Below are 27,032 nucleotides of genomic sequence, written 5' to 3' on the forward strand. Positions count from 1 at the left end.
TCTACCTAGCACGAGGCCTTTTGGGAGCTCACTGGCTTCGGGTTCCGTAAGAACTTTGAAGTTAAGCGAGAATGGGGCTAGAGCACTCCCATGATGGGTGACCCACTGGGAAGTTGCTCGTGAGTTCCCAAAAACAAAACCGTGAGAGAATGGTAAGCCCAAAGCGGACAATATCGTGCTACGGTGGTGGAGCGGGCCCGGGAAGTTATCCGCCCCGAGCCGGGATGTGACAGGTGGCCATTTGAAAATTATTGAAAAAATTAAAGGAAAGATTATTGGAAGAGAATAAAATGTGGAGAATTGAAATAAAATGAGGTAAGATAGTATGAAATGATGAAAAGTATATGAGAAATAGTGTAGGAAAAAAATAAGATTTTTAAAATAAAAAAAATAAAAGAAAAAAAGTGGGCTGGGCTCATCAGCTTAGCTGGACATGGTTAGTCCGTTGGCCTGATTTGGTGGTTTTGGCCCAATGGGTCACAAGTCCTTTGGCCTAATCCTTGATTGGAGACGTTTTTCGTGTCATTTTTGGCTATTTTTAGCCCTATGGCCCTCTGGCCAGATCAGTTGAAGATGGTTTTAGGGCTCTAGTTTTCTTTGATAGTTGTTGGACTGGATCTATAGAGTTTTTGCATAATATAATATAAAACACGTTTCGTATATGTAATAAGTCAACCAATATTATCTGTCAAGTTTTTTAATACAAAGATATAGTTACACTATGGTGGAATAAATTAGTTTCGAACTTACTATTCACGAAATTAGAATTCAAGATCTCTCACTAACAAATGAAGGAAAATATCATTAAAATATTATCAACAAAGTTATGCACTTAAAAGTTCACATATATGGCTAGCAAAAAAAAAAAAAGCTAGCAATATGCTCATGCAATTTGTTCTTCAATTAGTACATGTGTTTATTATATATATATATATATATATATTATCAAAAGGATATAAGTTTATATAGATGTATGCATGCGAGAGTAATCCCATCGCCAAGTGATCATTTGGCTTATAATTGAAATTTCCATGTGCTCACGTATGTTTAGTATGGTTGAAAATTTGAAATCTTGAACTAATTATAAATGCTAATGGTGTCTTCTAAAATTACTTTTTTTTATTATTATTTTATTTTTATATATAGAAAAACATTGAAAACTAAGGGAAGAACAAGAAATTGAGGTAACGTACTCTATTATTTCATAGTTGTACCTGCAGGCTGTATCAATCAGAATTGCACATGATCATGATCCATGCCTAATCCCGTTTATAATTCGTTCATGTCTCTGAATTAGTTGGGGGAGATAAACTAAGGACACTACGAGTAAACATGGATTACATGACGATAGAAATTCATCACATTTGATTATATGTGACCCATTTTCAATGTCATCAACGTCACCTATAATTCATGTAACGAATTCTAAAATCGCCACATATTTTTTGCATATGTGGCGCATTCGTTACTTAATAACTGTATGTGTACGCAACAAATTAAGCGTCACAAAACATAAAGGTCAATGACCTATAATTTCGTCACCTATCAAATATATAAGTGATGAATTTATCGTCATCCAATCTCAAAAACTGTTTCAACTTAGTTGAAATTTGTAAATTATGATTGGTGGGAAATCTTCTTTTTTATTTATTAATAACCACATGTATGAAAGAAAAAAAAAAGACCATTAGCTAGGTTGCATCTAGGAACAATTTTTATTTTCGTTCTCAATAACTACTGTTTACGTTTTTAAACTTCTCTCAGATTCTTATTTGGTTGGCTTCATCATCGATAATGCCTCAACATTATCGGTAGAATGACTTGATGTGCATCACTTGTTTGCCAATAAATTTTGTGCATCTCTGGTTATACATCTGTTATATTTATCATTACTGACAGATTTGTTTCATGTGATAGCCATATACAGATGTGTTTAACCATCTTTGTTGTGCCCTCAAATCAAAGAATTGATCACTTAAATAGGTGTACCATGTTGACACCTCTTGTAACTTTTTGTTCCTCAATAAATTTTTTTTATCGATCAGATACTTTTTAGGATGAGAATTATTGAACATAATGTCTCTACGACCGATCATTCAGAGATGTACAAAATTTTGTATATAGGGTAATGTTAGGGAGATTAAATTTGTAGACAAAATTACCAAATGACATGTAAGTTGATGATTGGAGTATTACTTAAATGTTAATTAACGTGTTTATTTTTTATTAGTTAACCGATCTCTGTTTTGACTGTGCAAATGGTGTGGGAATTAAGAAAATATCTCTAACAGAAAAAAAAAAAAAAAAAAAACGATACCGTGTGGTTTGGGATATCAGATGATTCAGATTGCATGGCATGCTTGGAAAAAGTTTGGAGAAATTAATTAAAAGAATTGCATGCTCTCAAGCTAGCTCAGAGGATGTGGATGTGGTCAACACTTGCAGATCGATCTTATCTACTGAGCAAGCTGGCATGCTTCATAAATTAAACCACCAACCATGCATCGATCCCATTCCCATTCACACTGCATGGAGACGGAGATAATAAAACTCAAAAATTTGAACAGTAATTAAAAGATACCGACTAATCACGTTAACGTTATCGACAAATTGTATTATTTGATCACAAAAGACTTCAGTACAATTAGAAGTAGAACTATTCGTTATAGATATTGTATTTTATCCCGTTAGTTTTCTAATGTGAGACTTTTGTAATTTTCAAGACTTTCAGCATGTATGGCAATCTAAACATATATGTATCACGAAGTTTACCAAATAGTTTGTGTCATGCAGTGTCGTTCTTAATTAATTATATATTTACTTTCTTACTGCCTAGGCTTATACTGTTATACAGTCTCATGTAATTATTCTAATCACCACCCTAAAAAGTAAAGGAGAAATCTTAATTAAAGGTAATTACAGGATGTCTTATTTGTTTTTTTTTTCTTTCTATTGTTTGGTTTCCAGAAAAAAGTAGAGCATGACACATTGAAAGTTAGGAATTAATGAGCACTGTTTCTGCAAAGGAATCCGAGGTTTTGTGTTTAAGTACGGTACGAGATGAGGTACTACGGAAAATCAGATCTGCCATTGCAAATGAAATTAATTAAAGTTGCTAATAACTAGGTTTGTGATGTGCATATGGATCACATGGAAATAATGATAACTATGTCTTAAGTCTTCATGACAAGCTGTATGATTTCCAGCAATTTGCTCAGAATACTAGCTGGCTCTGCAGTGCCTGCTCATGGAGAAGGTTCTGGGGGATTTGGATCATTTCCTGAGCTCAAGGTGAGGATCATCCTGATTAAAGAGTATGGGTCGTTGAATGAAACGATTATAATTATTATAATTTTAAAGGGATTCTTCTGTTTGTAACCGTTGAATTTTCATCCAACGATCCACATTCCTTGATCAAAAGGATCCTCATCTTGGACTCAGGAAAGGATCCAATTCCGGTTTTGGGTGTGGCTACCGTTGGTTGGTGGGCCACCATTCTATGTTGTGTGAGAGAGGGTGAAACATAAATGGAGCCGGATGAATATGACAAAATAAGGCGGGTGGGGGGTTATGGGTGATTTTGTATGTGTCAATATGGGCATCTGATCTGGTCTTCGGACTGAAGAGTTCTTTATAAATTTTTTTCTTTTTTTTTTCGGAACACTACTCCTTGCTGGTAAGGAGTCATTGACGTATGTACGGATGTACCAAATCGACTTCTTATAGAAACAAAAAGAAAAATTTATGTACGTGTCAAACTACGAGGATGAAAATGCTCTTATACATATAATGAGCAAAGTATTCTACTTTTGTTGCGTGATAACATGAATTAGGGTTTTGAATGTGCAGATCTAATTACTATTGCATAAATATAAGGAAAACTAATGACAATAGTTTGAAAACTTTGAGTTTTAACGATAAAGACAAAATAAAAAGTAAAGTAAATAGTACTAGGATTGACTTTTTAGTGTAAAAATATAATTTTTCGTTAAAGTGAATAATACCGAGAAGTTTTCGTTAAAGTTTCCTAAATATAATTCTCATCCATGAGAAATTATTGCATAGGGCCTGCCCTATATGGCCTACCTTTTAAATTTAATGTCTTCCAAACATGAACAGCACAACGCAGCCCAAATGTCCAGCCCCAAAATGCAACTGGCGCACATATAATTTCTCCCGTTATTGTTTCCTCTTTTTCCTTAGTATTAAGGTTTTCCTCTTCAACTTATTGTATCTTGAATTTGAACCCTCCCCCACCCCTCATTGTAGTTTAGAGTACGAAAATCGATTGTATTCAAATGATAAACAAAATCTATTAACAAAGTTGTATAAATACAAAGTTGTGGACAAGTTGTCCATTGCATAAAATACAAACCCTACAAATTACACAAGCATTTCTTTTTTAAGATTTTCCGAGTGACAAAACCACCATGATAAGCATCCCTGTAATCTCGGGTATGTTTTCAGCAACCGCATCAAGCAGATTGAAGGGAAAAACATATCCGCAGGAGGCGTTGGGTCAAATTGAATCGTCGGATTCATCAGAGTCACTTCTATCGGGATCCCCAGCATTTGTAGCTGCCTCTGGAACATCAGGTTGTGATACAGGTTCTTCAACAGGCTTTTTACTTGCATTACGAGCATTTCCATCTCCATCCTTTTCTTGCTCAGCTGCTTCAACATGTGAGCCCACTCAATTAAGGATAAGCAAAACAGACCATGCAGACAGTGCACATATGAAACATATGTACTAATCTAGTGTGTCGCAACAAGACATGGTCGAATCCTTCATTCACGGATTGGAAAAGAAATTTCTCCATTGACAATCCAAATGTGTCACATGCTTTGACATAACAATCTCAAATTTGTAACCTAAACAACATGAGAACATTAAAAGAAGTATCATCGAAAAAAGAAAATAACGGAGCAGTAAAACGCATGTCAGCAATTTAAGTAGCCTCAAACATCAGAAAATGGCATTCAATCAGGCTTAAGACTAGAACCAATAGCAGTGGGGATCCTATTTCACACTTGACAGAAGAATTCTATATTGCCTTTTGCACAAAATGATAACAAGAAAACAATGAAACATAATCTGTGAGGATATCAATATTATCAGCTGGTCCGCTAGTACTAATATTCAGTAGATCTTCCTCAACACGCCGGACAATCTCAGGCTGGAAAAATGCAAGAAAATTGCAATCAGTAAAAGCATCCAGGTATGAAAGGACATCGCAATAAGATAAAGCTGAAAAAAATTCCAATGTAAAGAGGCTAATGATACATTTAGATCAGGCTCCCTGCGAAATCTTCGCTTTCGAGCATCCCTCATTGGAGGGGTGAGACCATGCCTGTACTCCACTGTATCTGGAGCTGGATCACTCGGATCCCTAACCATAATCATCTGTTAAAATCGCAAATGTTCGGATAAATCTTTTAGAAATCAAGCATTGATATATTTAACTGATTAAATAGTGATAAACAAGACACACCTGACCAATGTCTGCAGTCTTAATTAACACGCTATCATCATATGTTTTGAAGGACTCCACAACACAAGGAAGATCAAACAGTGATGCAGGGAAACGGTCATTGCCAATGACAAATGTGCCAGTCCTACCATCCTCTGGAAGATATTTCAAGCTTACAAGTGAAACATTCGGTGAAACAGGGTAAAAAAACAAGTATTAAACAGATATACTAGAATTCTTGTTGTTACTTGTTCATCACGACTTGTGCCATGTCCATAAAACATACTAGAAACAAAAGTTGATCAGGAAACTGTTTTCAAAAAAAAAGAGCTACAGTGATAAGAAGGCAAAAGATTGAATAAGGGCAGGTTCCTGAATGTGGAGAATGAATTTGACTTATTTATTTACATTTTTCTTTCCACACATGCCAAAATACTATAACTTCAAAAACCCTTGAACGAATCTCACATATCTGCTCAAACTAAACCCAAAAGGTGTATGATACATGGCATGAATCTGCATTGTACTAAAAATGTTCACGAGTTCAGAGAAAAGATTAACACAACCAGGCATCACGCAAATCACGACTAAGCATCACATATCACAATACAATACATACCAGATGGCTGTCAAATGCCACCGTCAAAACTACAAGATAACTAAGAGCTTCAAACCAATATAGCATTCTTTTTGACAAACCTAGGGCTTGATTGGGACTGCTCCCTGTAAGAGCTAAAGCGCTTCCTAACTTAGTAGTGTTTGTGCGTTGTAGAATCACCTTCTGGGGAAAGCAAGTTCTTTTCCAAGAACTTGGAATTCTAATAACAATTTTGACTTGTTTATTATAAAAGCGCTTCCTAAAATGCGCTTGTGAGCAAAAGTGCTTCTTACCCATCAAATCAAACCCCCAAGACAACCTCTAAGGAAGCCGCTTAATAACAAACATCTTAATCCTTAAACACTAATTAATCCTTAAACAACTAATCTAACACTGACGGCGGACAGTTGAAGCTCACCTGCGGCTAATCTCACAAAATCTATCGTTTGCCAAAAAAAAACAAAAACAAAAAAAAACAAAAAATCCTTAAAACACTGATTAAATACATATCAGTTGGCCCTAATTCATATCAACTGGCCCTCGTTAACAAAACGCATTCAATACAACAGATTAATTTACGACTAATTGATACCAAAACGCAATTCAATCCAGCAAAAGGGAGTTTCTTTCTGACCTTCGAATGACAAATCCAACGACTTGTCGTCGGTAGAAGCGTTTTCGCCCAGAAGGCGGTCCAGTCGCTCTGCAACAGAAGGTGGGACTCTGAGCACGAACTGCTCCTCCATCACTGCGACAAAACGGCACCGGATCAGCATGAATTACGAGCACAAAAACAGAAACGAAACCCTAGATGAGAAGTAAACGACAATGAATTCAGAAATTCAATCCTAAGTTCGGTGCCTGAGAGATTACCTGAGAGAAAATCAACGTCAGAAGGAAAGAAATGGGACTGCTCTGCACCTGGCTCCTGTACGATCAATAAGGATGAAGGAGATTATGAAACGGAGAATTTGAGAAGGGTATTTTTGGAATAAAAATATTTAAGAAAAACTGGTAAAATACTCAAAATACAAGGGCCCCGTTTAAGGGCTTTAGGTGCGTTGATGTCTATAAAAATAAAAAACAAGAATCGTGCTTTTGATTTGTATGATATTATATAAGGTCCCAGGTATTTTTGTTAAAGCGAATTTAAATTGTATAATTATTAGTGTAGATAATATTATTTGTTAAAAAAAACACTTGTCAAATTTTTTTTTCTCATTTTATAATTAGTTATTTTTTCTATCATTTTGTTATATAGACATCAAAATCATAACATCAATATATTGAACTAAAATAATAAAAATCACTCTTATTGCAATCATTTTGAACACCGTTTGATTCTTATATTAGTAGTATTACACTCAATTTTTTTAAATTGAAATTTTCAAGTAAAATTTTATGACAGAAAAATCATTGATTTTCATATGGGATTACAATTTGAGTGACTAGTGACCTCTTGAATGCCCCTTTACAAAGAATGATAAAAAAGCTCCTCTATGATCAATAATTAGAGAAATTAATGGAAAAATGAATAAATACTTCAATCCGTACCGACTTGATTTTGTTGCACTGACAACAACGCATACATGAATCATTTATTTTTAAAAATGTGATATTTACACACCTTATTTTATTCATCCCTTATTAATTCACTGTCGATTGTCGATTGTTAGTTGATTTGAGTCATCTAACTAGAGACGGAATGTGAAAACAAGAAAGGGAGTGTGAACGAAGAATTTTAAATGAAGGGGTATTGTTGGGATAAAAGCTATAGAAGAAAACGGGGAGCATGGCAAAGCACGCGCGGCTTGGGTTTCGTTAATTGGTTAACCCCAGACACTTTTAAATAAACGACTACGGATAACATCTTCTGTAAACTTCTTACACCTCTATCGACGCCGTGCCTGGGCGTTTTCAGAACCGAAGCAAGACCAGAGCACCGCTGTCGAGTTCCTCAACCGCAATCCATCCTCTCCGATTCTCCGCCTTCAGGTCTCTCTCTCTCTCTCTCTCTCTCTCTCGTTCAATACTTTTACACATTGTTAGGGTTAGGGTTAGGGTTCGGGAGTTTATGCTGTCAGGGTTTCTGTAATCGCAAGGAGTTTTGTCAAATTGGTAACTTTTCTCTCCAGTATATGGTTCTAATTCGTGATTAATGCAGGCAATTTCAATTTCGATTTCAGTTTTTGAAGAAAAGATCTAAGTAAAAATTGGGGTTTTTTTCTTCTTGGAATTGCTGTTCTTGTAGTAATTTTTTAATGCATAGCCGGGCTCGAAAGTTTGGATGTTTTTGCCTGAAAATTTTATTTCTTGATAGTAGGACTTATAGATTAGTGGAGAACTTTTTTCTTTGGTGTTTCTAATGAATTTTTGAAAAATTTCAGAAGGTTTCTGACAGTTATATAATGAGGGGACGGAGTTACAGTCCATCACCACCTCCACCACCCCCAAGGGGAGGATATGGTAGGAGGGGACAACGAAGTCCTAGCCCCAGGGGTCGCTATAGCGGTGGTCGCGGTAGTGGTAGAGATCTTCCTACAAGTCTTCTAGTTCGTAACCTTCGCCATGATTGCAGGTTTGTTGTTGTTAACCCATATGTCATCTCTTTTTTTGGTCGAATGGTCAAATTGCATCGCAAATTTTGCGTAAGGTAGTGTGTTGGCTGTTTTAAAGGGGAAAGCATGAAAAGGGCAAGTTATTTGAACTTATGAATTAATGAGCTGTTGTCGTTTTATGTGTTTTATCACAGGCCAGAAGATCTCCGCAGGCCATTTGGGCAATTTGGCGTGCTTAAGGACATCTACCTGCCAAAGGATTACTATACTGGGTGAGCATATCAGAGTAACATTGGTCGAATATCTTGTTGAGATAATAATTTTGTTTTTCTGTATATGTTAAACTATTTATTTTGTGTACAGTGTACGTATACTTCACCTTATGAGTAGAAATTTAGAGTTTTCTGCTTGCTTATTTTTCATGATTTCTGAAACTATGGCATGATTTGACAAGCTTTTGCTACACTGGTTTAGCAAATTTAGTTTAAGTTTAGATATATGTAGATGTAATCACTAGGGTTGAACTTCTCTTGCACGTACTTGCTATGATGGCTTTTTGCATGCTTCTGTGCCCACATTTTATTTTAAAGAAAAGCATAGCTTTTGAGAACATGTTCAATGCTATTTTCATTATTTTCTAAAGGAATCAATTCAATATTGGAATACCTACCAGACCTGCTCTGCTCCTTTTAGATACTGTCCTTAAGATGGGGGCTTCTTTTACGTGATCTTTTCTAATTGCTACCATTGGTTGGGTGTGTTAATTAAAGTTTGTGAGGTTTAACAGTGAAATTAAAGTTTTGAAGACAAGAATCAAGTAATTAGAGTTCTTTTGAAGATGATGTTAGTGGTAGTGAAGATTTGAAGGAAGTTGGATTTGAGTACATTGTGAAGATGTTCCAAGTCTTGAAGGATTTCAACTCATCTTAAAATTGACACTTGCAAGGTCAGCAGCCAAGTGCTTGCTTATTTATAGTGACCGTCCATATTTTGGCGATTATTTTGACAAATTTATTAGGAAAGGTTTTGGGTCTGTTTAAGTATTTGCCTACTTTTGCTTTTCAGTATAGCTCCTTTTGTGACTATTGTTGTTTTTCTTCTCTTTCCATCTATTTTTGCAGGGAGCCTCGTGGTTTTGGTTTTGTCCAGTTTGTTGAGCCTTCTGATGCTGAAGAGGCTAAATATCAAATGGATGGTCAGCTTCTTCTTGGTCGGGAGGTAACTGTTGTATTTGCAGAGGAGAACAGGAAGAAGCCATCTGATATGAGGCATAGGGAGCGTGCAAGGTAAAAACCTGCCTATTGCTTTTTTTTTTTATATTGTTTGGGAAGTTGCTGTTTAATCCAATTAATATATTTTCTGGATGTCTATCTGCATGTTCTTTTCCTTCAAAATTTTGTGTAATCATCTTATGTGGTTGTGAACTTGTTAAAAGAACATAGAAGTCACTGGTACATTCGTTGTCAATGTATATTAACATATACCAAAATCTTTCAAAAAAAAAAAAAAAAAAAAAAAAAACCCAGGGGATTGCCAATCTGTGTATATCAATTTAGGCAGTGTAAAAAATGCTCATATTCATTCTCAATAATGGAAATGATAGAGCTCATGCATTAGAATATACATAGTATATTGATAATCATATGTAAATATTTGAATTAGTTATTCTAGTAATTTTGCTTGCAATGGTTCTGCTATCTAGTTTGATTCAGCACACATTATGCAATGTGAATTGAGATGGTATTTGATAATGTATTTTCTGCTTCTGAGTTGCATCATCATATAACTTTTCAAATCTTTTCTCTCTTAGCTCCAGGACTACTAGTCGATATCGTGATCGAAGACGGTCTCCTCCTCGCTATTCACGTTCTCCACCTCCACGGCGTGCAAGATCTCGATCTCACAGCCGTGGTTATTATTCTCCTCCAAAACGAAGGGATTATTCCAGGTAATAGTTCTGTTTCTTCTTAGCTGTGTCTTCTTTCCGGTAAAGCCATTTCTTGTTGGTTGTGGAAACTACTTACTCATGTTATGCAACCTGCTGTTTATTATTCCTAGAGTCCAAATAAGATGCATTAGACTTTTGAGATAGATATATATTTTTCGGTTTTAGGGTTATGGCTAGTATTCTATTGTCCGTTGGTGTTTTTTAAAAATAAAGGGTTCCGGTGGAATCATTCATACCGATATTGATTGCTTGTTGTATTTCCTCCGGATGTTTGATAAAAAATGCTGCTTTAACATTTTTATATGGTAGACCTCTTGTATCTGAATCCCTTTCATATTGTATGTGTATTTACTTAGATGGTTCTGTCTAGTGATTCCTTCTATTTATTCTGATGTGTGGTTCCTTACGCATCCTGCTGCTTCTGTATTTTTTTAGATCTGTCTCACCCCAAGAGAGAAGGTACAGCAGAGAGAAGTCGTTTTCTCGATCTCCTCCACCATATGAGGGGTCAAGGAGCCGTAGTCAGAGCCCAGTTAGGGGTCCAAGCTGGAGTGGAAGCAGAAGCCGTAGTCCAAGGCGGAACATAAGAAGAAGCCGAAGCCCTATCAATGAAGGTCACCCGAGGGCACCAAATGGAGACAGATCTCCTAGTCCATGAAAAGTAAAAAGATAAATTGCTCTCTTTAAGTAAGCGGACAGTGACTTGTTATGCCATCTGTTGTTGGAGTTCGTATAGTATTCTGGTCAGTACGATGTTGACGCTACTGTTTGATGGGGTGACTATGGTAGTCTTTCGGATTAAGATATGTAGGTTTATGCTTTTATTTGAATGACATGTATGACAGAATTTTGAACTCAAATCTTATCTGTCTCGGCTTCTTTTTGTTTGCCTTAAGTTTCTGGTTATCGTCATGCTTGCGATTTTGCTCCATTAAATTCTTCTGGTCTTTGCTAAGTTTCTGTCTCTATTGAGAGCCTATCTCCCGTGGCATCTCTCTTTTCGTGCGAGAGAGAGGTGCCACCAGGAATAGCTGTGAATCTCCGCGTCTTGCATTTCCCATTAAGGCTTTGGTGTAATAGGAAGAGGATCCTAGGAATCTTTATATCTTAGCTATTCATTGTGCGGTCAGTTTTTATCAGGTATTATTTGTGTTTAATTTTAAATTAAAAAAATCAAATGATTTCTGATTGTAAGATGCACGATAAATGGTGTAAGGAACTTAGATCCTCACAATTTGAATCGGGATGAGATCCAAATCCGGTGTAATATGTCTTGCCAGTGAGCACAGAAACTGTTGAAAAGAAAGCAGACAACTTTTTGACGATTGCGATCTCAATCCATCGTCGCGTATTGTGTATGTCTAATTTTGAAGTCGACCTTATGCGACGTGACAGTGTTTTCAACTTTATTTTTACAATCTTCTGCTTTTCGTTTTGAAAAATTGCTTGAGAGGTCATGTTTTAAGGTAAGAGTTTGTAGATCATAAAAAGTGGCTGTTGTTGGTGATTCTTTCTTTAATGATTTAATATAGGAGTCTAATTATAATTTGCAAATATTAAAATAGATGATTGTTCTAGCATCATCATCAGTTATTTTTTGAATTTTTTACGGATATGAATTCAAATTAAATGACACAACAGATTAATCATAATTAGTTATCAAACCCAAGAGTCGAATTGACACCTCTCAGCCATAATTGTAGTGCTAATGACATTATAAGTCCGGTTAAAGGGCATTGAATTTTTAGTTCAAAACATCTCCTTTGTGTCTATCTTGTACTTTGGGCCACTGCCGCGTACATTTGCCTTTTGACAAAAAAAACACCATTCATTTTCACGCGGCTAATCTGATGACTTTTCATCACCTTTTTCATTCTTTCAACCTGAGAAAAATGGCTTTTGGAGGGAAAACCGAATAAAATCGCCGACATATTAAATAATGAGTATCATTATTAACATTTCAAAATTTTTATTTTATGTTTTATATCTTTTATATTAAGAAAAAAATAACCTTATGAAAATATAAAATAAAATTTTTGAAATGTTAATAATAATTCTCTAAATAATTAATAAGAAGAAGATTGCAACAATCCTTATCTCTGAACAAGAGAATATACCTCTTCTATGTGAAAAAGTAAATCAAAATAAAAATAGAAAAAGAAAAAAAAAATCCAGGAAAAGACAAACCAAAGAAGAAACAAAGCAACGAGAGCTTCCAAGACTTGGCTTCAGTTGAGTTTTCACTTCTCACTCTCTCCAGTGGCTGCTCATTTGCTACTCAAGCTTCCGTTTACAGGTCCTCTCTCTACAACCTTCCTCTTTCTATTATTTTTTTTATATTATTATAATTTTTTTTATTTGCAAATGAATAATGCTAATATGATTGGACAGGTGGGGGCAAATTTTGTCAGAAATTATCGTGCTTGTTTTTTTCCCTGGAATGTAATTTGTGTAGGGTCTGGATGCTAGAAATGTGTGTTTAGTGCTCTTCTGGCTTCCACATTTGAGGGAGTTACTTTTTTTACTTTAACCAAATGAACAATCTTTCGTAGATCCTTGGTTCTAGGCGCTTCAGTTTCTTATGTGCTTTACTGTTTTTCTTAGCTGGTTTGAATCGTTGGAAGTAAACTTTGTGGTTGTTTTGCAGCTGGGGAAGTTGAATCGGGTACTGCTTTTCCGGTCATTTTTCTTTGAATTTCAGTTTCTGGGTTCTTTTTGTTTGTGTTGTTTGTGGTCGAGTTGCTTCTGCAATGGTTTTTTTCATGGTTTTCTGCATCTGGGTTCTCTGGCTAGTCATTTCTCGTGTTGTGTTTGTGCGAAAAATCGAAGCTTGTTCAGTTTTATGTGGAATTTAGTTTGCTCAAGCTGATAGCTTGAGATTACAAGTTTTGGTTCGGATTTCGTTTCAAAAATGCTAAAGAGGGAACTGAGAGAAGTTCGAGGAATCAATGAAATGTTGCTTATGTACTTCCCTATTGTCTGTCAGCTATTGAGAATAAAAGTATATCGTGTTTAAATTGGAATTTTGGTTTTGATTTTCTGGTTTTAGTGGTGCGATTTAGCGTCTACCATTTTGTCTTGGAAATTGAATTCGCTGCTGATGAGCCAATGTTGTTGAATTGTGCTTACGAAATCAACCTGTTCTACTCTTTTTGTTATTCACTTTTGATCCGCTTTTCATGTTGTACATCACTTGGCAGTGCACACTATAGACTACAAAGGCCTCTGATACCCAAAGCTTTAGCTGAAATTGGCTTTCTTCATCATGATCAGGATCTCATCGCGTTTTGTATATGGTTCTGTTTTTGCAGCTTGGGACTTACGAGCTAACCACAAGACACTGGAGGTGTAATTTGAAGTTTTTTTAGCACGAATGATGCGTGAAAAATGGATTGGAGGCGTGCTTCTCCTTCTAGTTGGCATGTTTACCAATGTACTAGGTAACATTATAACCTTGTTCTGTTTTCTGTTGATTATTTTTTTTATAGTATAAATTCGAGCTCCAATCTGCCTGGAATTCCTCGTCGTGAGGTTTTGGTCTCTTATCGACTTCTTCAATATTTCATTCCCTACATCATGTTTATGTTACTCCTCTTAAGCTTTGTATCATTTAGAGTGTTGATTTGCATTCCAAAGTACATCCTTATCTCGGCTTGTGATAAGTGAGTATGATAAGAAACAAATTTATTGCCCTTGTTATAATTGGAAAGCATACATCTACATAGTGTTTCACTTATACTTGCAAAGAATGCCGTTTTCACTTTACCTTCTCTGATTTGGTAATATGTCTTTCTGCTTGTAAAATGTTATTTTCCATGCCTGCCTTGTTCTGGAGGCTTTTCCTTTGTAGGTTTATGCGGTCTTAGGAAATTTTCGAATATGTCCACATGATATCTAGATTATATGTTTTCAGGATTTTTAATATATTAATGCCTTTAACGGAAGCACGCCGTTTGGATTTAGACATGCCTATGTTACTTGTTGTAGTGTTATCACTCTAGCAAGTTACTGAACCCACAATTTCAAATTTATAGGTGCATTCATAGGGATAAACATTGGGACCGATGTTTCGGACCTTCCATCTGAGACAGATACAGTAGCACTCCTTAAAGCCCATCAAATTACACATGTGCGCCTCTACAATGCTGATGCTCACATGCTGAAAGCCCTTTCAAACAGCAGAATTGAAGTAATGGTAGGTGTCACAAATGAGGAAGTCCTAAGTGTTGGAGAGTCTTCATCAGCAGCAGCTGCCTGGATTAACAAAAATGTTGCTGCTTATTTGCCCTCAACCAATATTACCGCCATTGCTGTTGGCAGTGAGGTCATTACCTCAATTCCTCATGCTGCGCCAGTTTTGGTCGATGCTATGAACTACCTTCATAAAGCCTTAGTTGCTTCAAACCTAAATTTTCAGGTCAAAATTTCAACTCCACAATCCATGGATATAATCCCAAAGCCTTTCCCCCCGTCCACTGCCACCTTTAATTACTCATGGGGACACACCATTTACCAAATCCTTCAGTTTATTAAAAACACAAATTCCTATTACATGCTAAATGCGTATCCTTATTATGGTTACACCAATGGGGATGGAATTTTCCCGCTTGATTATGCTCTTTTCCGACCACTTCCCTCTGTCAAGCAGATTGTTGACCCGAACACTCTTTTCCACTATAACAGCATGTTTGATGCTATGGTGGACTGCCACCTATTATTCTATAGAGGATTTCAATTTCTCTGGGATCTCTGTTGTTGTCACTGAGACTGGTTGGCCATGGTTTGGTGGATCCAAAGAGTCCGATGCCAACACAGGAAATGCTCAGACCTACACCAATAATTTGATTCGACGAGTTTTAAATGATTCAGGTCCACCCAGCCAGCCAAAGTTGCCCATCAACACGTACATTTACGAGTTGTTCAACGAGGACAAGAGGCCTGGGCCAGTGTCAGAGAAAAACTGGGGTGTGCTATATACGAATGGGTCTGCTGTGTATCCCTTAAGTTTGAGTTCCAGTCAAATTACTGGGAATTCTTCAGGGGTTTTCTGCATGGCGAAAGCTAATGTAGATCCAGATAAGTTGCAGGATGGCATAAACTGGGCTTGTGGGCAAGGTGGGGCTAACTGCACTCCCATTCAACGAGGGCAGCGGTGTTATCTCCCCGATACTATTGTAAATCATGCTTCATATGCTTATAATGACTATTATCAAAAGATGAAAAGTGCTGGCGGAACATGTGACTTTGATGACACTGCCATAATATCTACTGTTGATCCAAGTAAGTTTCTGTCAACATCTTGTTATCCCTTGACTATTGAGTATGTTTGGAATCTGGATGCAGTAAGCACTATTTTTGTGATAGTTTTAAAGACAAGTTTTCTGAAGAAAAACAAATGTAGTTTGAATTGCCTTTCATTAAGCTACGCTGTTTTATCAGTTGGAAACAGGCCTAACTGCAATGTCGACAATCATTAATTTTTGTTTCTCTTATTGTTGCAATGAACCTCATGCTTCTTATATTGGTTTTCTGGTTAAACAAAACAATAGTTTAGCGGCTCGCAGAACCTTTCCGAGAAAAGTAAGCTTGTAGCAAATGCAGCTTTAACTAGTTTCTACGGTGTGGTTTTTAAATTAGTGCTACTCTTGCATCTGAACATGAAAAATGGTTTCATGTTTCTGATTGTAAGATTGATTATTGAGGTCTGCTTGTCAACCCTTGAAGTTCTTTTTTTTGTTTCTTTTCATGGTTACTTTGTACATTTCTACTACCTCTACAGTTAAGCATATTCCTTCCATTGATTTGCTCTTTATCCTCCTAATATTCGTTTTGTTGGGCATTCGTTCACAGGCTATGGCGCGTGTAAATTTTCCGGAAGGTGAGTATCTCAGCCTCTTCCAGATATTCGTAATTATAACTTTAGAACCTGTACGATAAATTATGAGTTTGGCTCTAAACTTGCCCTATTATGATACAGTTCTAATTCAAGCAAATTTGCGGGACTTACACCAGCATCAGTTGCACCTTCAACTGCTGTTGGAGGCTGGAGTTCGAATCTACAAGTTTCCAATCTTCAATATCTCATGCCGGCAGCATTTCTTACATTGCTATTGCTTTGACTTGAGGTTGCATCCAGATTTCTTTACCGTGTAGCGTAGTTCACCACATTCGACATATCAAACGGATTGAAGAAGACCCGGGAGCTGTATGGCAGCACAAGCTTGGTGACACAATTGGAAACGTCCGTGCATTGTTTCATCAATTTTGCCAATGTTTCCTACTTCTGAGGTTGTCTCCTTCACCTCTGCAAATTATGGGGAGTTTTGTGTAGTTCGTTTTGCAGGCATTTCTGATGAAGTAGTGGCTAGACCTTGACTTTATTGGACCAACTTAACTAGAACTTGATTTGTACCTTATCAACCAAAAAGTACTTCTATCTTCCAATTTACTTTTCATTGTGTCGAATTATATGTGCATGAAATTGATTACGAACTCACAATTTCTGATATTCGAATTTACAAGCTCTCATTTATAAATGACTTCCTACTAGTAGTTTAGATTATTAAATTTGTATTTATTGGTCGAATAATAAAAGGAAAACATTCTTTTAACGCGTTGTATCTAAAATTGTTCCCCAAGTTGGTAGTTTTATGTTGTTGATGAGCTTGAGTTCCTCTTTGCCACCCTAAGAGTGCGCAATATGTCCAAAATGTTTTCAATATGTACCATATTTCCGCCTCTACCATCGGCAAATCAGAGTGGCGCAGCGGAAGCGTGGTGGGCCCATAACCCACAGGTCCCAGGATCGAAACCTGGCTCTGATAGGCATTTTTTTTCTTTTTTATTTTTCTGTTTCCTCATCTTTCGACTCCTTAACTCACAATTTGTTTCAGCCTTCTGCCAAGGTCTTTTTATCAGTATTAGGTTTCTGGCGTGCGCATCAAGCAAGCTTAATCATGTGTGGCTGCAATTTGTTTCAGACTTCTGCCAAGGTCTTTTTATCAGTATTAGGTTTCTGGTGTGGGCATCAACCATGCTTATTCGTTTTTCAACCCAATATACTTATCATGCATTTGTAGTTGATTGAGTTTTATTTCGACTGCTGCAAAGGGGTTTTCATCGGCATGTTTAGCGTGATAAAATCATGTCTTTTGGATTATGGTGTTTATTCTGATTTTTATCTGTAACTATGGGTGATATATCATTGCTTTGTGATAACTGTGCACATCCTAATAGCTGCATCCCTTGCTTTGTGATTTTGTTGCTCGATTACTGAAGTTTATTTTTGGATGTCTTTTAGCATGGATATCGGGTTTTTTTTTATTAAAAAAATAAAAAACTCAAATTTGCAGACAGTAGGTTGAGTTTGAAACTCAGAGGTTGGCTCCGATGCAGCATGTTGGAATTTTTAGATCGACAGGCTGGGGGGCCCTACTCTAATGAGTTAGATACTGTTTTCAATTTGGTAATTACTATGGCGCAATCCGTCAAGGATTTTATGAAAAAGAAAATTTTTGATATTAGTCAGAGTGGAGTAACCTTATTTAAACCCTATTACTTTTCTTTTCCCTCACCGATGAGGGATGGCCAACAGATTGGAAACCCATCAGTTCTTCGTTTTTTGTGTATTTGGACAATGCTGTTTTATGCCCTTGTCTGGTTCTGGGTAGTGTTACGTTACGGATATGGTTTATGTTTGAATGGAGTTGAATAGACTATCCATTGATATGATTTTGACCGGCTCTTCGATTTGTTTTTGTCTTATAAGCTGCTAATAACTACGTAGATTGAGCGATCTAACCTCTCCTTTGCAATAGCGAGCTTTGACACTTTAATGTTCTTGTTCACAGGAACACCTTACCACGGTGGCATATATTTCCTTGATTTTGACGTTTCTGAGTGACTATCCGTTTAAACCTCCAAAGCTATTGTGTCCTAATGGAATATTTGGTGCAAAACTGAGCGCAAAAGCGTTCTAGGATTCATACATCTGATCCTACTTAGTGAGATAAGGCTTGGTGGTCATTGTTGTACTATTGTTTCCTCTGGAAACTTGCTAAGAGAAAGATAAATATTTAAGTTATGACTCTCTTATTTCATTATTTATTTTACCTTAAGGATCAGTTTTATAGGTTATAGTCAAAACTTGAATTTATCATTGCAGTGTTGATTCTGCCGGAAATCTAAGCCTGGAAATGTTAGAGGATAGTTGGAGTCCAGCTCTAACAATAACCAAGGTGCTACTTGCCATCCGATCCATCTTCACAAGAACCGATCCTTGTAAGTTCTAGCATCTTTCATCCAATTTAAATTATCTTCGGTATATCACTTTGTCGATCTTAATTATTTAAGTATTTTTAAGGGAAATTTTGTCATAATTCCTCGCGAAACAAAAATTTGACAGATTGGATCCATGTCCTGTATGAAAAATGATGTAGGAACAGAAAATATTCCCAACCATAGTAATAACTTAGCTTGCACCCTTGAGCAGCATAACGTATTTTTTGTACTGATTGAATGGATATTCATTTGTGAGCAGATAATTTGTTTGTCCCCGACATTGCCGGCCCGTCTGTACTTGGAAGATAAAGCTAAACACGACCATGGACGGAGCTAGAAATTTTTTCTAGTGGGGGCACCCCAAAAAACAGCTAGTAGTGGATAGTGACAAAGTGATGACAAAAATATTACTACATGATAGGTGGGAAAAGAGTTTTTCAGTTTGAATGACAGAACAAGATCGCACTTCTGCTCATATAATATTTGATATGGAGTAAAGTAGTATGAATGTATGTTGGATATTAGACATATATTTACTTCAAAGGTAATGCTTATATACTATATAATTGTAGTCTGCAACTGAACAAATGAATCACTGGAATGGGGGCATCTGCCCTAGCTAGTGAGCCTTCATTGGCTCCGTCCATGAACACGACGAGCTTGTTTCTGAGTGGACGTTGCGATTTGAAGAATGTTATGTTATGAACTGAATACTATGAGCTAGCTAGCGCGTTATGTTCCCGATCGAGGGGTTTGATACCAGGCATGAATGTACCAGCTGAATTTTTTGTGGACCCATCGTTGAATAACAGAAACCATGCATAAAGGAAAATGCTTGTAATATATCCTTCATATATGTGCACTTAAGGAATTGATTAGTCATATGAGATCAATATCCTTTCATTGACTTTCATCAGTGAAAGTTGCAAGGAATGTGAGCCATATTGGCTCAATCGTTTCCATTCATATTTTTTGCACACCTCCTGTTCAGAGAAGAACAAACATTCTGGTGATCCTCAGAAAAGAAGGAGACAGCTGCGGCAAATCCTCTTCTGGCAGGAATGCAAGACGATCGATGATGCGTAGCTGTTGAAGAGAGCTTAGTTGTTGCGGTCCCTCTCCGGGAAGGATTTCCGAGAATGCTAGGTGTTTTGTCCAAAGATTTCTAACTTGATAGTCCAGATGGTGTGAGTGGTGGACAGATGCTGTTGTTTGAGCAATGCCTCCAACAGATCCTCATTTCCCTTAATCTTAAATTCCCCAAGGGAGACCTAGCATAGTTCGATTCCAGTTAAAAAATATATATACCGATATTATAAATGCAAATATAGTCAAGGCAAAATGAAGAAAGCAAAAGAAAAGGAAGTTACGTTACAATTTAGAAATCATCATTGTTGAACCGGAACACCCAGCCTCGTCAGCCTCCTTGTAGAGTAACCCAATGCACTGGCATTCATCCAAACGCAGTTAAGTGTCAAACTTTGAAGACAATAAATTATGTTGGAACATTTGAGGACAATCAGTTTATCATAACTACAGATAAGTGGTGTGGAATACATACGTATGTACCTTGCTTTGTCTTGAGACTTGAGAGTTGAGAGTTAGAGGGAAGTAAAAGCTTATATGACGATTACTTCGCCATCTATGTTTATGCAAGGAATGCGAGCTATGTTTCTCCAATCTTTTCCCTTCTTGTCCGATACCTCTTCTTCAGAGAAGGACAATCCCGGATGCTCAGATAAGAAAGAGAGGCTGGAAAACCCTCTTTTGGCAGGAATTCGAGACTTTCGCAGCTTCCAATTTGTAGCTCTTTAAGAGAAGTGAGGTGCTCAAGTGCCTTTCCGTCCAAAGATTTCAGATTTGAAAGTTGAGAGATTTCGAGAGTATGAAGAGTGGTAGGAAGCAGCTGTTCCTCGAGCAACGTCTCTAACAGATCCTGGTTGCTTCCGATCCAAAATCGGTGAAGTGAGGCAAGTCTTTGCAATCTCCACTCCACCGAAGGTCTCAGTCTCTCACAGTTAATGATCCAAAATGATTGTAGGTTGGGAGGCAAACCCCCTTGTGCAAATGACACTAGATTTGGAACATCTTCTATCTCCAATGTCCGCAGGGCGGTTAGGGTGTGCATTCGGTCAGGCAACAACTCCAAATTCTCGCATCCAGAGACTCTAAAGGAAGTCAGGTTGGGAGTGGGCAATCCTCCGTCGCGAAAAGAGACAAGATTTGGACAGCAATGGATATAAATGTTGTTGAGATGGCTGAGATTTTCATCTGCTCTTTCAACAGAAAGGAGTTCCAGATTCTGACAACCAATGAAGGACAAAGATGAAAGTTTGGGGAAAATGCCCAAAGGGAACACCCTCAGAGACTCACAGCTCTCGGATAGATACAAAGTCTGAAGGGAAGTCAAATTGGCCATCATATCACGTGATAGGAATTCTAATTTCCTGCACTCTACTATTTCAAGTGACGTCAACGTGGTGGGCAGACTATTTCTAGGGAGCGACAAGAGTGAGGAACAGTAAGAAAGAGTCAAACGTTGAAGACGATTGCTGTTGTGCACCATTTGCGGCAACCGCTCTGTCCCACCAAAAAAATTAACACTGAGCATCTGAAGCGACGGCAGCATCTCCGTCGACTCTAGTAACCATGAGAGACCCGGGCATTCATATATTGTTACTTCTTCTAGAGATCGTGGTAAGGTCTTCGTGTTCAGGGTATTACTAGCCCTGTTTTCATGTAGAACCCCACAGTAGGAAACCGAAAGCTTTTTCAAGGAAGGAAGATGAGTGAGCAAGTTTCCTCTCAACTTCGGACATCTGTTTATATTCAGCTCCTTAAGACGAGGAAAATCTGGACTTTCACCTCCACCTGGACTAGGCAACCATTCCTCCCACTCTGACATCCCCATAAACTCTAGCTTCTCTAAAGATTGAAATGGCTGATTTCCCCCGTAGAACTCAACACCAACACTCATAACAAATTTTATCCTTTCTACGTAGAGCTCTTTGAGAGCAGGAAGCTAACCAACTGGTGGCAGCGAACTACATTTACTACAGTCACAGAGGCGCATCACCTGTAAGTTGGAGAAGGACGAGTCTCCCACCCAATTAGGGAAACTGGTTCCACAATAGGACCTGATGGTTAGTTTCAACAAATTTACGGAAGGTTGTAATCTCTCAAGTATATGTCTCTCTTTTACAGAATCATCGGAAACCACACGACCCCATGCCAACTCTACCTCATTGAGATCCTTCTTATCCTTCAGCAAGGCATCAACAACACTGACTACATTTTGCAGATTCAAGATAGAAATTTTTCCTTGAAGGTTTGATAACTCCCTCAGTTCTCCGATATTTGACCCAGTAGATTTCCCCAACACAAAAGCAGTGAGCGTTCTCAAACTTCTTAGTCTGCCCATTTGCACCGGCATCTCTTTTATGTTAGTTTTACTAATATCAAGATGACGCAAATTAATCAATTTCCTCATATCTGCAGGCAATTCAACCAGTGAGGAACACCCTAACAACAATAGAGTCTGTAAATTGTAAAGAGTACACACCATATCTGGTAACCTTTTAACTGAAGTATAAGATAGATCAATGTAGCGTAAGTGTATGTGGTTACCAATGCAATCAGACAAGTGAGTGATATTTCTATATTTAGATAATGATAGTACCCGTAAACATTTTTGCGCTGGCAACAATTCATCTTGAACCTTTCTACTTAAAAATGTAGAGTTTTTTTGCCACAATTTGTTTGAAGACATTGGTAGGAAGGTGCGTAAACATTTGACACCACCTAATGGCTCAAATTTTGAAGCAATATCAAATCTACAACTTCTAATATACGACAAGTGGCGAACTTTTTTAGGAATGTCATGTGATTCTCCCTCATCCAACCTGAAACTAAATTCTCCATACACAAACATAGCCAAGTCATTAATGAGATCATGCATTGTGAAACTTGATACCCCAATTCTTGATCTTTGAAATAGTGACCGCGATAACAGTTCATCAAAGTATCTTTCACCAACCTCCTCCATTGCGTTCTTGCTCTTTGATTGTGGAATTAAACCTTCTGCCACCCATAGTAGAATTACAATTTTCTTTCAAATTCATAGTCCTTTGGAAAAATTGAGCAATAAGCAAAGCATCGTTTCAAGTAAGTTGGAAGATAATGGTAACTCAATCTTAGAGAAGGAAGAACACAATTAGCATGTGGTAGATCCCAAAGATTGCTATCCAATATGTGATTCCATTCCTTGTAGTGTAGGTTGCAACTTAAGAGACCCCCTATTACTTTTGCAGCTAAAGGCAAACCATTGCACTTACGTGCAATTTTCTTACCAACTTCTTCCAAGTTTGGATGTGCATTGGGATTTTCATTTCTAAATGCATGTTTTGCCAGTAATAACCAGCAATTATCATCTGACAGTTCTTCTAAGTCATGAATGGGAATAGTATTGTGCACGATGGATGCAACACATCTACTCCTTGTTGTTACAATGACCTTACTTCCCTTCGCCCCATACGTGAAAAGAGTTCGTAGATGATCCCAATCATCATAGCTCTCATTCCAAAGGTCATCCAGGACAAATAAAAATCTCTTTCCCCTCACTTGTTCCCTTAGTCGAATCTGAAGGGAATTCAAATCTGAGATATCACAAGATTTCCCAGTGATTTCCCCAATAAGGGTCTTAATCACCCTCAAAGCCTCATACTGTTCGGAAACACAAACCCAAGCATTAGTATCAAAATGCTCTTTAACTTGTTGATCATTGTAAAGGAGTTGAGCAAGAGTTGTCTTACCAACCCCACCCATTCCGACTATAGGGACTACGGCAAAATTACTGCTACTTTCATTGTCAGATAGCAGCAGTAGAGCTTTTAACTTTTCTTTATCTCCATCCCTTCCATAGGTAAAAAATCCTTCCTCAACAACAGAAGTTGTGGGAGTTCTTTGTGAAACCTTGCTCCCAATAACACCTCCCCTAAGACCAAGGATATCTTTTTGTTTTGCAAGGTGTTCCAACTTGTTGAATAAATTTTCTATTCTACCATTTAAGCCTTTATAATTAAAAGGATTAGTTGAGGTAGAAAGGATGTTCCACACCTGGGTTTTCTTGGTCTGATTGTTCGCCTTGCGACACAAAGCTTCAGTATCGATCTCGTCCACGAAGTCCTCGGCATCGAATGCAGCATGTTTGAGCTCGTCAAGCCATATCCCGACGGCAGGGTTGACAATCTGCTTCTCCTCTGCATCGTTGAGCACTGCATGGAGGGTCATCAATGTCACCTTCAGTTTGTCCACGAGTGAATGGTTGAGTCTTCTTGCCCGGAAGAAGTCCATGAACTCTGCGGAGGCAATCTTGTCGCACAACACCTGGATCGAACCAGAGAGCAAAGCCTCTCCAACCAAAGCCATTTTTTATTCTTGGAGAAAGGACTAATTTTGATCAAGTATTTGAAGTTGATTAGTCTGAAAGTTCTGTTGAAATTCAAGTAAGGAAATAGCTCAACTCAAATGAAATTCAGGTGAGGAACTTTCAGAGCCTATTACGATCATGCATAAGCTAAATTTCGTTTGTGTGAGAGAGTCGACTTGATATTGTTAATGCAGTGGACCCCGCACGTTAGGCATAGGGTATAATATTATGCGTATCTAATTGTTTGGTTTGGTTTTGTCATAATTTATTTTATTTAGTTATTTATAATTTTTATCTTTTATGTCAGCTTGAGATTGATCAAAGCAAAGAAACTTTGTTTTCTCTTTCCCCCTCTCTTTTATGTCTTGCTCTCCCCAACGCTGTCTTTGATGGGTTGTGGACGGTTCTTCAATTCTTGAGGAGATCGAGGTCGTCGGATCGGGCGGGCGGTATGGACGGAGAGGCCAAGAATTTGCAACTGTTCCATTTCTTGTGCTGGCCAACAAGATCGACATCCCTTATATATGCTGCTTCAGAAGATGAACTTCGATATCATCTAGGACTGACCAATTTCCCAACTAGCAAGGGGAAGCTGAATCTTACAGACTCACCGTTCGCCCTCTCGAGGTTTTCATGTGCAGTATCGTGCGTAGATGGGATACGGGGATGGTGTCAAGTGGGTCTCCCAATAAATAGAGATTTAATTGCTTTAGGTATTTTGGGTATTTAAAACTTTGCCGGGAATGATCTCAAGGAGGAAGATTCTATTTTGAAAGAAAGTACAGTGTTCATTTATATAGAAGAGTAATGTACAAGAAGATAGAGTGCTAAAAAGTGGCCTCGTTAACACCTTGTCAGAAATTTTAATTCGGTCGAAGAAAAAAAAGTACCATGCACCAACAAATAACACTTAGTTAACTTATGACTAACTTCTATTAGATCATCAAAGAAAAAATATTACAAAACCATAGCAACCCTTTGTTCACTTGCAAAAGCCGTATCGGGCAAGTGTATCTGCAACCTTGTTGGCTTATTGTCTCACGTAAGCGCAATGAACAATTGAGTTAGAGCCTCAAGTAGAGCCTTGACATCAAGAAATATTGGACTAAACACTATAACCCTGCTCCTTTTGCTGCAGCATCGCCAAAGCTAGAGTGGAGTCACTCTCCAGTACTTCCACTGCAGCAGCCCCCAGATCAGCCACCGTCTGCAGCCCACGATGTAGTGCCATGGCCTTGACGTGTAGAGGTGACTGAAACCTGACGTACTTGGCTGAACAGGCAGCCATAAAGTATGTGTTGAAAATCAATGTCAAAGTTAGGTATGAAAAATTAGGCAATGTTAGGCATGGTTGAATAAAAATAAATTAGGTGCAATTAATGTGTTTTGTGTGGTAATAAATAATCTTAGTTTATTCATTTGGTTTGCTATAAATACCCAAGTTCTCAAGCATTGTAAATCATCCAAGGAAATACAAAGCCTAGAGCTAAATAAGAAAAGCTTTGCTAATTAGTTTGTTTTGTGAGCTTTCTTTAAGAGTGTGTTCTATTTTCTTCTTCTTGGGATCATTAGAGTTATCTTGGATACTCTTCTTATTCAACAATTGGTATCAGAGCCAAGTCGGTCAGGGATCGTTCTTGGTAGAGCATTGGTTGTAAAGTCTCTTGGAATTCCGAGTATGCTCTGTGGTTGCAGTTTTGACTAATCTTCTACATCAGAAAAGGTTTCTTGAGATTATTGCTGGGGTTATCACAAACCTTGAGAGGGAGCTTCTTTGTGTCGAGAGTAGTGTATTACTCTGCACGGTAGTCACTCAAGCTTGCTCGGTGTAGTCAAAAGTCTTGCCGATACGATGGGTGATCTTCAAGTTGTTGGAGGAATCAAGAAGCTCAACAACCAAAACTATAACACGTGGGCAACGTGTATAGAGTCTTACCTTCAAGGTCAAGACTTGTGGGAGGTTGTCGGTGGTAGTGAAGCTACACAACCGGCAGCGGAAGATGCTAACGGCGTCTTGCGAAAGTGGAAAATTAAAGCAGACAAATCAATGTTTGCTTTAAAGACCACAATAGAAGAAGAAATGTTGGAGCACATTCGGGATGCTAGAACGCCAAAGGAAGCATGGGACACTTTTGTTACACTCTTTTCGAAGAGGAACGATACAAAATTGCAACTTCTCGAGAATGAGTTGCTATCAATGGTACAACGCGACATGACGATTGCCCAGTACTTTCATAAGGTGAAGTCGATATGCCGCGAAATTTCAGAATTAGATCCAACAGCTCCTATTGGGGAAACCAGGATGAAGAGAATAATTATCTATGGTTTGAGACCCGAATATCGAGGGTTCATTGCCGCTATACAAGGATGGCCGACACAACCATCGCTTGTTGAGTTTGAAAATTTGCTTGCAAGTCAAGAAGCTATGGCCAAGCAAATGGGAGGAGTCTCACTGAAGAGTGAAGAGGAAGCGCTCTACACCAACAAAAGCAAAGGCAGCTTTAAGCAGCGTGCTGGTGGTGGATCTAAAAGAAATGGTGACAAGGAAAAAGGTCATCAAGGAGGAGGGAGTTCTCGGCCAGGGGAAGCTCCGAAGTATCACGGCAACCGTGGTCAGTCCCAGAATAATAAAAGATTTGAGGGCAAGTGTTACAATTGTGGAAAGAATGGCCACATGGCGAAAGATTGTTGGACCAAGAAAGAGCCTGTTGAAAGTAATACTGCTACTTCCAGTTCGAAGGAGAATAGT

At 37.8% G+C, this 27,032-nt stretch overlaps 4 protein-coding genes, 1 non-coding gene and 1 pseudogene across 7 annotated transcripts; 3 read left to right on the forward strand and 3 right to left on the reverse strand.

Annotated features, from left to right (window-relative positions):
* Positions 1-4,288: 4,288 nt before the first annotated feature.
* LOC103954044 (transcription initiation factor TFIID subunit 7-like) lies at positions 4,289-7,104 on the reverse strand. 2 transcript variants are annotated; one of them, XM_009365851.3, is made up of 6 exons: positions 6,943-7,104; positions 6,704-6,817; positions 5,493-5,626; positions 5,285-5,404; positions 5,108-5,177; positions 4,289-4,683 (listed from the first exon to the last, which is right to left on the reverse strand). In XM_009365851.3, exons 2-6 carry the CDS (start codon positions 6,813-6,815, stop codon positions 4,520-4,522), a joined length of 600 nt encoding a protein of 199 aa, XP_009364126.2. In that variant the 5' UTR covers positions 6,816-6,817; positions 6,943-7,104; the 3' UTR covers positions 4,289-4,519. The 2 variants fall into 2 exon arrangements, with proteins under 2 accessions (XP_009364126.2, XP_048425890.1); XM_048569933.1 differs by having other exon boundaries at positions 5,493-5,668.
* A 799-nt stretch (positions 7,105-7,903) lies between these two features.
* Positions 7,904-11,470, forward strand: LOC103954043 (serine/arginine-rich SC35-like splicing factor SCL30A). 2 transcript variants are annotated; one of them, XM_009365850.3, is made up of 6 exons: positions 7,904-8,064; positions 8,457-8,647; positions 8,822-8,899; positions 9,749-9,913; positions 10,438-10,575; positions 11,011-11,470. In XM_009365850.3, the coding sequence occupies exons 2-6, from the start codon at positions 8,478-8,480 to the stop codon at positions 11,231-11,233; spliced, it is 774 nt and encodes a 257-aa protein (XP_009364125.2). In that variant the 5' UTR covers positions 7,904-8,064; positions 8,457-8,477; the 3' UTR covers positions 11,234-11,470. The 2 variants fall into 2 exon arrangements, with proteins under 2 accessions (XP_009364125.2, XP_048426082.1); XM_048570125.1 differs by having other exon boundaries at positions 7,915-8,064; positions 8,460-8,647.
* Positions 11,471-13,003: 1,533 nt separating this feature from the next.
* Positions 13,004-17,040, forward strand: LOC103954042 (glucan endo-1,3-beta-glucosidase 4). Its single transcript, XM_009365849.3, is given in 6 exon segments — positions 13,004-13,240; positions 13,887-14,015; positions 14,610-15,280; positions 15,282-15,855; positions 16,426-16,453; positions 16,553-17,040. Coding segments are annotated over 5 exon segments (1,482 nt in total). The 5' UTR covers positions 13,004-13,240; positions 13,887-13,948; the 3' UTR covers positions 16,695-17,040.
* Positions 17,041-17,327: 287 nt separating this feature from the next.
* Positions 17,328-17,399, forward strand: TRNAM-CAU. The gene has a single exon. It is a non-coding gene; the product is annotated as a tRNA-Met (tRNA).
* Positions 17,400-19,985: 2,586 nt separating this feature from the next.
* On the reverse strand, positions 19,986-25,575 carry LOC125470692 (annotated as a pseudogene).
* Positions 20,522-21,832, reverse strand: LOC103954088 (putative disease resistance protein At3g14460). The gene has a single exon (XM_048569952.1). The coding sequence runs from the start codon at positions 21,830-21,832 to the stop codon at positions 20,522-20,524; it is 1,311 nt and encodes a 436-aa protein (XP_048425909.1).
* Positions 25,576-27,032: the final 1,457 nt, after the last annotated feature.

Source organism: the organism of the source record quoted next, unplaced genomic scaffold (genome assembly GCF_019419815.1).
Source record: "Pyrus x bretschneideri cultivar Hongxiangsu unplaced genomic scaffold, Pyrus_bretschneideri_v1 Contig51, whole genome shotgun sequence".
In the NCBI taxonomy this organism is placed as follows: Eukaryota; Viridiplantae; Streptophyta; class Magnoliopsida; order Rosales; family Rosaceae; genus Pyrus; species Pyrus x bretschneideri.